Raw genomic sequence first — 12,090 nt, 5'->3', positions numbered from 1 at the left:
TCATAAAGACCAAAATGATCTCACACAGTCCGTGGTAACATATCTCTGATCAACACCGATGACGCCTTATGAGGGTGAAGCGTTCATGTAAATGTACTTTTTTTTTTTTTTTTTTTTTACTGCATTACTGTAAATTCTTATTAGGAGATGTGAAGAATTCAGAATCAATCTATGATTTATCATATAAAGGCCCATTTAATTATCAAAATGTACCATGCTATTACTATTTTATGGTTTGATGATGTGATCCTCACACTATGGTGCATAGTTCAAAAGTATATAAAACCAACTAAACCATACTTTAAGTGGCCAGTTGTACTTTATAGCTTTGTGTATTATAAACTGCGAGAGCATGACGATTCCCTTCTGTAAGGAAGAGGAGTCCAAAAAACCTTTTGCTGTTTGATTCTAATCTTTTCTGTCATTCCACAATAAATGTCTGAAATGAATCATGAAGATATTTCTATTATGTTTCAACAATAAATGTGCTCCACGGTTTGCAAATAAGCGAAGAGAGGCTGCTGTTGAATGATGTAGGTTTGATGAAGCAAAAATGAATGACAGTGAAGAGCAAGTCTTGGATGGAATAAACCCTTTTGTGAAACAGAGTAAGCATTTTTGTGGGTCACCCATCTTCAGGATCACTGGCCCATTAATTCAAAACTTTGCTCTATAAGTTGATAAATTAGTTCATTTCTGCTGCCCCAAGATAGCAATGCACCACAAATTTCCTTACCATCATTTAATCAGAGGCCATTACATCTATTGGGTAAAATTCTTTTTCTTTTTAAACTCTGTAAGCAAAATTCAGACCCAGAAAGGCCTGGCATTATTAAAGACGATGTACACTGTTGCTTGCATGGGCTCCTTAAATGTTTTACTTTCTTCATTTTAGTATTTGTTTTTGACTGAAACCTCACTTTGCTTGACTTTATCTGGAACATGTTTACCTGTTTGTGTTGTTTATCCCACATTCCCATATTGGGACTTCTAATGATCCAGTCTCCCACTTTGCTGTACCTCTGAGCCTTGTGTTGTGGCTATGTCTCTATTTTAGTGGGTTTGTTTGCATAGTTAGTGGCTCTAAGTGCAATTAGTTGATTAGGAAATGTGTGTATATAAGTGTGTGTTCTTTGAGTGTGTATGTGTATGTGTGTGTGTGAGACAGAGAGTGAATTCTCCCCGGGGGACGGAGGCATAGGGAGATGTCTCAGCAGTTACTTCACTGTAGTGGTTCTCTAAGGAATAGCACCGTGTGTTTGATGCATCCAGTGCTGCTGGAACTGACTCTCCACCACGCACGCACACACACACACGCACGCACGCAGGCACGCAGGCACGCAGGCACGCACACGTTTGCCAGCACACATGGCCTTGTGTTCCTTCTGCCTGTTACCTTTAATGAAGAGAAGAAGGTGTCAGGGGGCACACTGACTGTGTGTGTGTGTGTGTGTGTGTGTGTGTGTGTGTGTGTGTGTGTGTGTGTGTGTGTGTGTGTGTGTGTGTGTGTGTGTGTGTGTGTGTGTGTGTGTGCGTGTGTGCGTGCGTGCGTGCGTGCGTGCGTGCGTGCGTGCGTGCGTGCGTGCGTGCGTGCGTGCGTGCGTGCGTGCGTGCGTGCGCGCGTGCGTGCGCGCGTGCGTGCGTGCGCGCGTGACGAGGCCTGAGTTTCCTTGACGTATCGATAAATGATGGTTTCAAATATCTTGACAGTCGTCTTGCATTTTTAAAACATGTCATGTTCAGATCTGATTCCACTGTGTGCTCTAAGTTTGTGTAAATGACAACATGTTTTCACATTGGACTTTGGCGTTTCAATTAATCAAGATGTAATTAGTTATTAGCTGAACTTGATTGGACTCAATAACACTTTCCTTGCATGTTTAAAATCCTATCATTTTGCATTTCACATTTATTTTTAAGTGTATTTCAGCAATTGAAATTGAATTATTCTCAGTGTGACTGTGGCTGAGATCCAGAGTAAAGTGATTGTAAAGGTCGTTGTCTAATCCAACGATAGTCGCCTCCTGACCTCAGAGCTTAAGAAAAGAATTGCTCCATCAACAGCTTGCGCGTGTTTATTTTGTCAACTTCATTTGACTCTGCCAATGTTAAGTTGCTGCCAACACACAAAGAAAATAATTCAACCACAAAATACTTTGATCACACTCACGTCACACGATGCTGAAACTGCTTGTTGACTGAGCTGTCATCTATTCTTTTTTCTTTTTTTGTTAAATAAAGTACACCATTTTGAAAATGACCCATTAAAATAAGTTCCTTTTGAAACAGGTTTGTACTGCACAGCACAAGTTTCACCTTTACCACCGATTCAATTTCAAATTACAAGAAATGTGGCGCACCCGCCCACCCTCCTCTGTTGCACACGTGACACATTACGCTGGTGACATTAATACTGAGGCAACAGAACACGGCCAGATTAAAGAAAAAGGTCAAGACACAGTCCTGTAACTTGCCAACAAATCTCAGCAGAAGCTCACTTGTCCCTGTGTGATGTGACTTCAGCGTCATTCTTTTTTGCTAAATACAAAATAATGTACCTGATCCTTGGTATTGGCCCCGTTTCTGTTGACTGTCAGACACACGTCATGACAAAGATTTCATGACAATTTGATGTTGGTGAATGTTTAACACGTCCACTGGGCAAAAAAAAAAAAGGCACTTTTCTTACGTGGGTTTGATGGAAAGAAGTTGATCTGAATGGAGAAACCACATTATTAACTTGCTCCCCCCAAATATTTTAACGTGCTGCCATAAATCTAACCGCTCGAATTAAAAGAATGGGTCTGTTGAAGTACTTTGTTTTTTCTTGGTCCAGTAACTCATGTTTTTTACATTTTATGCATTAAATTAAACATGAAAAGACTCCGACATTCTGAGGTACATGCTATCAATTTCCCCTGTCCATGACTTGTTTTACGCCATGTGGTTTGTGAAATTATTTTAAGGAAATAACTGATTTTCTCTTGCTCAAGAAGGCAAAGATTGATCTAAAACAGAGTGAATACTTAAATAGGGTATTTATGGGCGATACCTGGTCTGTGCATGCCTTTGATCTTGTGTTCTAATGACCATAGAATCATTGCGTCAGGGCTAAAAAATGAAAATGAAGCTCATGCCAGAAATCAGTGAAGAGACCTGCAGCCTCTTTTATTTCTACCTATCCATTGTTTCCATGACAAACTAAGCAAATACTTTTAGGAAGTTTGTTTGCATTTAACCTTTGTAACCCAAAGTGATTTTGTGGCCATCACTTTTTTTTTTTTGTTTTTTTTTACCTTTCATGTCTACGTGGAGTCCAGTCAAAACACACCACAAATAATACTGCGAGAGTTTCCACTTATTACGTCCACTAATTATGCCTGGAGGTTCGTTTGCTGAAATCTGATCGACGCAAGTTCATGCGTGTTCAGCCTCATGAAAAGGACTTTACTTTTTTTTTTGTGGTTAAAGGAAAAAAAAGTGTCTTTTTTATTTTACTTTACTGCTCACACACGTACAATAAAATAAAAAATAAAAAAAGTATCATCTCTCCAGTCATTTGAGACACAACTCCAGTAGGTCGTGTGCAAACAGAATGTCTTCACCACCACGAGATGAAGGAGAAACAACTACAATGGACGGCAATTGCATGAACACGGCAATTGCATGAACACGGTCATCAGAAAGTTTTTTTTTCTGGAACGTATATGAAGTTTTAAGATCTGTGCATTGTGACGGGAAGGTTATAGTGGGTTCTGAAGTCGAGCCTCGGTACTGCTGCTGTGCTCACTCTCACTGCTTCGTCAAAATGCTCGACGTGGAAGGTCCCTCAGAAGTTTCACAAGTCCTCAGGCCCCATCTGGGTTTCTCTTGTTTCGCAAAACAGCAAACAGGCCTCTGAAAAGCTGCCAGGTGTCAGAAATCAGACTTTTTTTTTTTTTTTACTTTCTTTTTTTAATGGTGGTGCATTTGTGTGTTTTCCTCGTTTTCTCTAACTCCTTTCTACCTCCACCCCCACACCCTTTTTTCTATCCTTTTCCTCCCCTGCAGATCCCCTCTGCCGGCCAGCTAATGGAGGCTGTGCGCGTGAAGATGAAGGAGAGGAAAGTGCTGACAGAAGAGCTGGCCATGCTTGCAACACCAGTCAGCGAAAAAGCCTGACTCCCTGGGCTGAGGCTGGGAAAACTGTCATCCACTTCTTTTTCTCCCTCCCTTCTTCTCTCCCTCCCCAGTTCCCACTCAGTGGGAGCCGGGCTGAGCCAAGCTGAGCCGGGGCAGCAGAACCAATATTTGTGAGAAAAGCGCTGTCGACTCACTCTGGGCCACTGGCTCAACACAGCAGCCCGGCTTTTGTAAATGAGCCCTCGACATCTGTGTTAGCACTCACTGCACTACGTCTATCAGACAGGGGCCCTTTAGTGCCAAGCTAATTTACAGTACAGCCACTCTCCGCTCTCAGCGCAGACCTGGGGTGATAAGGCAAATGCTTACACTAATGTTTAAGTTACACCTTTTTAACTTTCTTTTACCTCTCCCCCTAATTTATCAGACACCTCAAGGACCTCAGGGCGCGGAGACTTGACCTTGCAGTGCCAAGTCGACACTTTAAGAAAGTCCAATGCTGCAGAGTGGCAGAAAAAAAATTCAACGAAGAAGGTTGGAATCATTCAAAAAAAGCAACAACAAAAAAAAAAAAAAGAAACTTAATTAGAGAGCTCTCAGAGGCTTTGAATGAAACCTATTGTGTTTCATTCATCAATTGCTCTGCAGGTCTCAGTTTGAAGGATATTCTCCGTGTTCATGGATGTCTTGTCTTGTATTTTTAATTTGTTTCTGTTAATAAAATAAAAAGCAATTATCTTACGTGTTGATCCATTACTTTGAGAATCTCTAAATTGAAAGCAACTTGACTTCCAGCGAGACTGTTGTCAATATTGTCATGGTGGCTTTGACAGTCATGTCTTTCCCTCTTTGCGGCAGCTTGCAGGACTGTCAGTCACCGTGTGATGATGACAGGATCGCTGCTAGTCAGCAGGGCTCTCACACCTCTGGCGTGATTGACAGTGGCCTGTTGGCATGGTTCCTCCTCATAACAAGTGACCCCTGCTGTTGACATCATTAATAAGAGTGTGAACGAGCGCTCACAGTTGTGTAACGGAGCGCTTGCATCCTTGACATAGCTACCTCCAATCCCTTTTATCTCTTTGCTTCCCTTTCTCATTATTCATTTTTAATATTAAACTATGATCCTGGTCTCTGTCCTTGAGTTGGCATTCTACACAAGAGACCTCACGCTTCTCTCAAATTTCTTCTTCTCCCCCCCTCTCTTGGCTTTTGTTTTCTTCTTCCTCACTTTCCTTCTTTCGTTTTATTATGTATAATTAACAATGGTGTGAAGAATCCGCCGTTCAGGAATTAAAAAGAAATAATTCCACTTTTTAATCCCCCCTCCCCTCTCAAATATATGCTAATGATGTCGTTTTCCTTTATCTTTTTATAATAAAGGATTAGGCCAGGACTGTCTCTTGCTGCAACTCGGGGACCAATTTAGCAGGGATCCAGGAGAGACAAACCCTGGTGGTTAATTACCATTCATTAACATAGTTTGCATCTTTTCTTCTCCAATACCCAGGAGCCAGCTATTGTCAATATTTGTCCCATATAAATTTCCTCAGTTTCTTTTTTTTTTTCTCCAAGTCACTGTCCTCCAGCATAATGCAGATAATGACAAACATTAATAACTCTGAGAAATCCGGTGGCACGGCGGGGTAAAGAAGAGCAAAACATCATTGCCACGCAAATGATCCGGGCCCCTCCCACCCCCCCTCTCTCCTTCTGACTGTCTTCATTTCTCCCTCTTCCTTTTAGCGCATAATGCAAAGTCAACAAATTTGCTCGCTGAGCCTCGCCATCCGGCCCCGGCTGACACAGTCGTGTGATTTCTGTGACATATTCAAATGCGGGCCCCCTCTGCTGGTACTCCCTCGGGTTTAATTAACCTGGCCTTGCCTCTGACGCTCCCTCAGTGAAGACGTTAAAACGATCTTGAAAACACCCCTCAACCCCCAACACATGCACACACACACACACACACACACACACACACACACACACACACACACACACACACACGTTCCTACCGCTAGGCGCCGTATATGATTCATCTCTCTCTTTTTTTCTGTGAAGGAATGGCGTGCCATACCCTTCTTTTCTTCTTTTTCACTCTCCTTGTCTTCCACCCTTTTTTCCCCTTGTACAACACTCATTAAGACAGATTTCCTGCGGGAATTACTTTGATCAGTTCTTCCAAATGCAAAGTTTTCCTCCCTTCCCCTTTTATTCATTCCAACACAGTCAATGCAGTGTCATTTCTTTTCCGTTTTCTCATCTTTATTTCTTTCTCTCACCCAGACTTCTTTTCAAAAACCAACTTTCCTGCATTTATTTTTCTTCTCCCCACCTCAGATTCCTGCAGGAGATCGCTCCTGAAGGGGTAGAGGAAGGTCGGGGTCACGGGTTGACTTTGGGGTCGATCAATGATTGTGCGTACATGTGTGTTTGTGTTGTGCGTGTCCCAAGGCTTCTCCGTTGTACTTTTAAGTTCCCTTTGTCTGGTGTGAATGCGTGCCACTTGGGTGGGAAGGCGGGTAGACCACAGTACAAAGAACAGTCAAAACACAAACTGAGAATTCCTGCAGCCTCAAACTGATACACAATTAGTCCTTGCAGATCTCGTCCGCCAGCTGTGGAGTGAATAGAAAACAGCCTCTGGTGGTTTCCCTTACTTCACTGACACAGTTTTGCACCCTCGCTATTGCTGCCAATACATCAGTCTGCTTTGATTTTAGCAGGCACAGACACTTGGCACTGTCTGAAATAACAAGGTACTTGTGACATACAGCCAAATGTGTTTTTGACAAATGTATAATGCAACATGTTTACAGTTTCCAGTGTGTCTCTCTTCTGTGTTTCGCCCACTGAGACTTGACTCGGTATCAAAAGGTAAAGCTTTTGTTTGCAGCCCTTCATGACAGACATTTCCAACTCATTTGATGGTAATTATTGTTAAAAGTCAAAGGTCTCAGACAATACGTCCATGTATGATATTCTCTGTCTTTTTTTATTTATTTATTTATGAGACTTCAAAAAGGAAACGGGCACCTCACTGTCCTCATGCACATATGCTATGTATACAACTTCATTGATCTTCACTTGAACAAGTCCCTTATCCTCCTCTACTGTGCTCCAGACATGAAACGGCAGCAGATTATGGGTGGATGCGGCCCGCCGTGGGAAGCGAGGGAGCAGATAAAAAGGCAAGCCACTCGGGGGACTAAAGCTATGTTTTGATGCTGTGTGATAAAGCAGCAGCATCGGGCGAGAGGAAGGGGAAAGTTAGAGGATCCGTATACCTACCTTGGGCGCACACTGTATGCGTATCCTTTTTTTTTTTCGGGTTTTTCCTCCTTTCCACTAACTTGTCTTATTCGTCATCGCCAAGCTCTTCCTGCACTTTCAGTGTTCTTTGACACTCACTCTCTCTCCCTCCCCGCGGACTGTCCTAAGCCTTGCTCATGGCAGCTGTCTCTTTAAAGCCATGGCCTGAGCTCATGGGGAGTAAAAAGAAAGAGAAAGGGAGAATGAGAACGGGGTTTTGATCTGGCCTCTAATCCACCTTTTCTAACACCACAGGAGATAAGCTGCAGACCTCGACATTGCCTTCGAGAGAGGCGACTCTTTTCAGTGTGACTGTCTGAACCCGCTGGTGTCCCTATGATAAACGTCTCAAATTATATAGATAACATGGATCCCACTGTAACAGATCAGTCATAGTCATACAAACTTTATTTGTATCGCACCTTCCATGTAGTTTAATACAAGTATACCTATAGCCACCACTTTGTCCAATCCAAGGTCACGGGGCGCTGGAGCCGGTCCCAGCAGGAGACACCCTGGACGTCTCAGGGCAAACCGACAGTCACACACACAGGCAGAAAATGAGTCACAAAAAGTGGTTTCAATCGCATATTTGTGGACTGTGGGAACAAACCAGGGTCCTCAGGGGGGAAAAAAAACAACACGCATACAGGGAGAAAATGTAAACTCCACACAGGACTGTCAACTGCAAACTATCACACCGCTGTGCAGGAGTAATTATTCAAATCAAGTAAAATACAACTAATAAAAATGCAGTTAGGCAGACAAGAGGATCAATTAATGGTCAAAGATAAACATTTAAAAAGTGCGTAACATAAATGGAAAACTAAATCCACATGTGTAAAGTTATTAGGCTTTCAGAGGAATACTGATCACAAATAAAATGAGATAAATTATGATGAATAAATGAAATGATACAAAAAATAAATATACATGTCGCACTCAATTGAACTATTTCTGAAAGGATTGTTTTTCGGTTTTTGTTTGCATGTTTAAACACTTCCGGCTGCCGTCATCACACATCTTTAAATTACGTGAATCTAATTAATATTGAAATCTAATGGATCTCTTCACGCACTTTATTTTTATTCTGAAGTTTTCCCGTCTCGAGTTGGCACAGAAGCCACGGCAGCATTTTGCTCTGTGCAATCCGAACAAAGTGAAACATTTAACGCAATATCAGTCTCCGTTCGTCTTGTTTGTTACAAGACGGGCAGCCTTCCTTTGTTTTCCGCTCCAGCATATATAATAACGCCTCAGTCTGGGGTATATAGCTGCACAAAGCACCTCTCCACCTTGACTAACTTTTCCAAGCGCTCATTAGCGGACTGGCTGAAGTTTGGAGGGTATGAAGCAGGCTGGCAGATTACCCCCTGTAAAGTAGCACACCTCAGGTAATCACACTAATGAATTCAAGCCCCCGCCCGTCCACCCACCCACCCATCCACCCCGACTCATACACCCCTTGTTCCTCCTTTTACTTACTTTCTCCCTTTCTTCCACAGTGGCGGGCCGGTGCGAGAAGTGCCAAACAACAAAGTGTTTGTTTGCATAATATTAACGCCGCACGCTCGCGCGCAGTGGCAGGGGCCTGACTGCAGGACTGACTGGAGGCTTCCCATGAACACAGGTGGAGCAGGGCGAGCATCACTGGGACCAATTAGAGCAGAGCACAGGTACATTAGCATGTTTGAGTGGAGTGGGATGGCGTGGGGGTGATCTGTGGACCTTACGAAACACACACAGACGCATGACTGCAGCCTGGCCAGCGTTCGCCGTACGCCTCCAGTGACATGACCGGCAAATATGTGTGACAGATGACCCTCGCTCTGCTGTCCGACACAGTCGCTCCGCATTTCTATCGCTGCACCTGCACTCCCATTACTTGAAGATACATTTGCATCTTTCCTGAGGCACTAGTTGTTCGGTGTTGTTTATGATGAAGTATTGATATAACACTTTGCTAATGTTTTAAAGATTCATGTATAAAAGTGAGGTCAGTGTCTTGTGGGTTGTTGTGTCAAGGGTGAGTCGAAGCAAGAAGGGAAATGTGATTAACAGTACGCTTCGTTTTCCAGACGCAGAACACGAATACAAAACACTAAGAAAAAGCGTTGTCCCCTGCAGAGGTACCATTGTTCATCTCGGAATGTGAATCAGTACCTGTAACTGCATGGAAACCTGTCCACAGTCCTGTCCGTCTTGCCTTCATAGTCCAGTGGGATTGGTGCATGGATAAAATGAGGTAAATAAGCATATGTTAAGTGAAGCCATGTCTCAGTGCAGGCTGATTAAGTTTCTTCTCCCACAGAGAAGATTTCTGATCAGAGGTCCAACCCTCATGAGGACCTTTCTGAGCAAAGCTTCCTCACCAAGCTTCTTTGATATTTCTGACCTTCTGACCTCACGCTATCCTTAATGGTGAGCACAGACACCCCACGAAGGCCACTCGTGTCTGTGATTTCCTTTTTTTTTTCAGTGGCTGCACAGAGTTTATGATCTCAGGTCAGGCGTGCCTCAGACCTTTCACCTCAAAGAGTTTCTGGTAAACTGTCCAGTGAAGCAGGACTTGAAAAGAAGGGCTCCTTAAGGGTGTTCTCCTGCAGTGGCTGAGAAATATCTCTGGTGGGTGTAGTTTCAGTGAAACTCTTGAGTAACTCCATGCGTTTTCATCTCATGGGGAAGTATTTGAAGACTTTTGGAGTCTGGTTCATTAAGGTCGTCAGAAGTTCTGCAGTGGCCTGACGAGAAGCTCGGTGCTGCTTTTTCTGACAAGGAGAGATTAAAGTGGGATTGCTGGTCACCGCTCAGTGTTTAATAGCTTTCAGGGCCAATGTAGCCAGTTTCTGTAAATTTTTTCCCCATGTCATGGAGGAGAGGATCTCCTCTAAAGCTATAACATAAATGCCTTTGTGGTTTGCTTTGTGAAGTTGGAGAGATCAGGTCGCTCACATAAAGAGCTGCAACGACTCAAAGCAAAAATAAAAATAAAGGAAAAAAAAAAAAAGGCAATTTGCTTTTGGCCTTCAATTATGTTCTGTATCAGGCTTGAGCCACACAGTTTAAAAAGATCCACCTGGATAATCCACCTGTTGATGTGGTGCAGTAAGAACTGAGGGCTTCAATCTTGAGGATGAATCTAAGTTCATGATACACGTCACATCATAACTATATGACAAATATCAATCAGTTATGACTTTTTCTTTTTTTTTTAATATGTCCCGACCTTGTGATTGCAGATGTTTGTGTAAGACTGTCTGGACTAAAATGGGTGAAGCATATTGAAGTCCCATTTTTTTTCCCCCTTGTTTATTTCCACCAGAGTTGTTTTTGTGTGCCTGTGGATTTGTCAAAGATCAAACCAGAGTTTGACTTCGAAAGCCTGCTGAAAGCTCTCAGTATTCCACACTACATGTGAAGCAGAAGCTATTGCGAGGGAGTTGTTGTTGTTGTTGTTGTTTTGTTTTGTTTTCTGTAAAAGTGCCATGCGATCACTACACAGGTATTTATTACTATATAAATAAAATCTGAATTGCTTTCAGCTTTCAAGTGTGATCAAAAGCGAAACAAGAGGTGAGCTTGTATAAAGTCAATGGCGACATCCTGATCTTTGACTTCATCTGTCTTCACAGGGCAGCCCAGATTTATCGTCTCCTGAGTGAAGACAAATGGACTCTCACCTCGGGTCACTCATGCACACACACGGATCACTGAGCCGTGGGACTGAGCAGTTTATCACAGCAGCAGCGAGCAGGAAAACAACTGCACCGGGATCAGTGTCTCTGCTCGTGAGAGCAACGCGCACCAAACCACAGTTCGTCCCCACAGCTGCTGCTCCAGGTTGTTAAACACCCAAATCTGTGTGGACTGTTTGCACCGTGACACCAATCTCATCTGGTAAAACAGTAAGACAACACTGCAAGGCCGTTCATTCCGCCTCCTGCGCTTTGCTGCATAACATTTGGCCACTAGATGGCGGTACAGCATCAGGGATTGTTTGTGAGTCACGTCACAGAGGAATTGAAAATGTTAATATTAAAACATTGATGTCGTTTTTGCAGCCATCTCATCATAACAAAAAAAAAGTCAAGGTCAGGTTTTAGGTTTCTTTTAAATACTTAATTTTAAATAATTATTGGGTCAAATAAAAAAATGAAAGGAAAGAAAATGTGATCTTGATATTTTAAGACTGTTTTATCGTGATGTACAGATTAAAGACTAAAACATTAAGGTTTGGAATCTTTATATGAAGTATATGGAGTTTCACTGATAAAAAGATGTTTTTCCTTTCTTTTTAAAATCTTATTTACAGGTACAACCCCCCCCCCTCAATTGTATTTATTTTTTTAATAAATTGGATGAATTGATTTAATTATCTGTGAGCCACAGGATCCACATTAAAATTTCTAGAAATAAATCATTGAATGATTCATTCCATGTGGAATGCATCTATATATTTGGGTTTCACTTTCTGAAATGAGAGATGAGAATATTTAACTTTTTCACGATATTCTCATTTTTGCGACGTGTTCATAAAGCTGAGCTCATCTGGAGTTTCAGAAGAATAACTATACTTTCTAACAGACTCCTAGTTGATCCTGGTACAACTTGTGTGTGTCCATGGTGTGAATATCGTAACTCGATCATCCTCAT

The 12,090-nt window shown here is 42.4% G+C and overlaps 1 protein-coding gene across 1 annotated transcript in view; it reads left to right on the top strand.

Moving 5' to 3' along the window:
- The window catches only part of cntln (centlein, centrosomal protein), an 83,211-nt gene extending 78,445 nt beyond the window's left edge, over positions 1-4,766 (top strand). The window contains exon 27 of the mRNA XM_080521039.1: positions 4,051-4,766. Within this exon, the coding sequence (XP_080377165.1) occupies positions 4,051-4,161 (111 nt within the window). The 3' untranslated portion in view covers positions 4,162-4,766. The remainder of the gene's footprint in view (positions 1-4,050) is intronic.
- Positions 4,767-12,090: the final 7,324 nt, after the last annotated feature.

The sequence above is a fragment of the Blennius ocellaris genome, assembly GCF_963422515.1.
Source record: "Blennius ocellaris genome assembly, chromosome: 3".
NCBI lineage: Eukaryota > Metazoa > Chordata > Actinopteri > Blenniiformes > Blenniidae > Blennius > Blennius ocellaris.
This window is presented reverse-complemented; position numbering and strand designations above follow the sequence as displayed.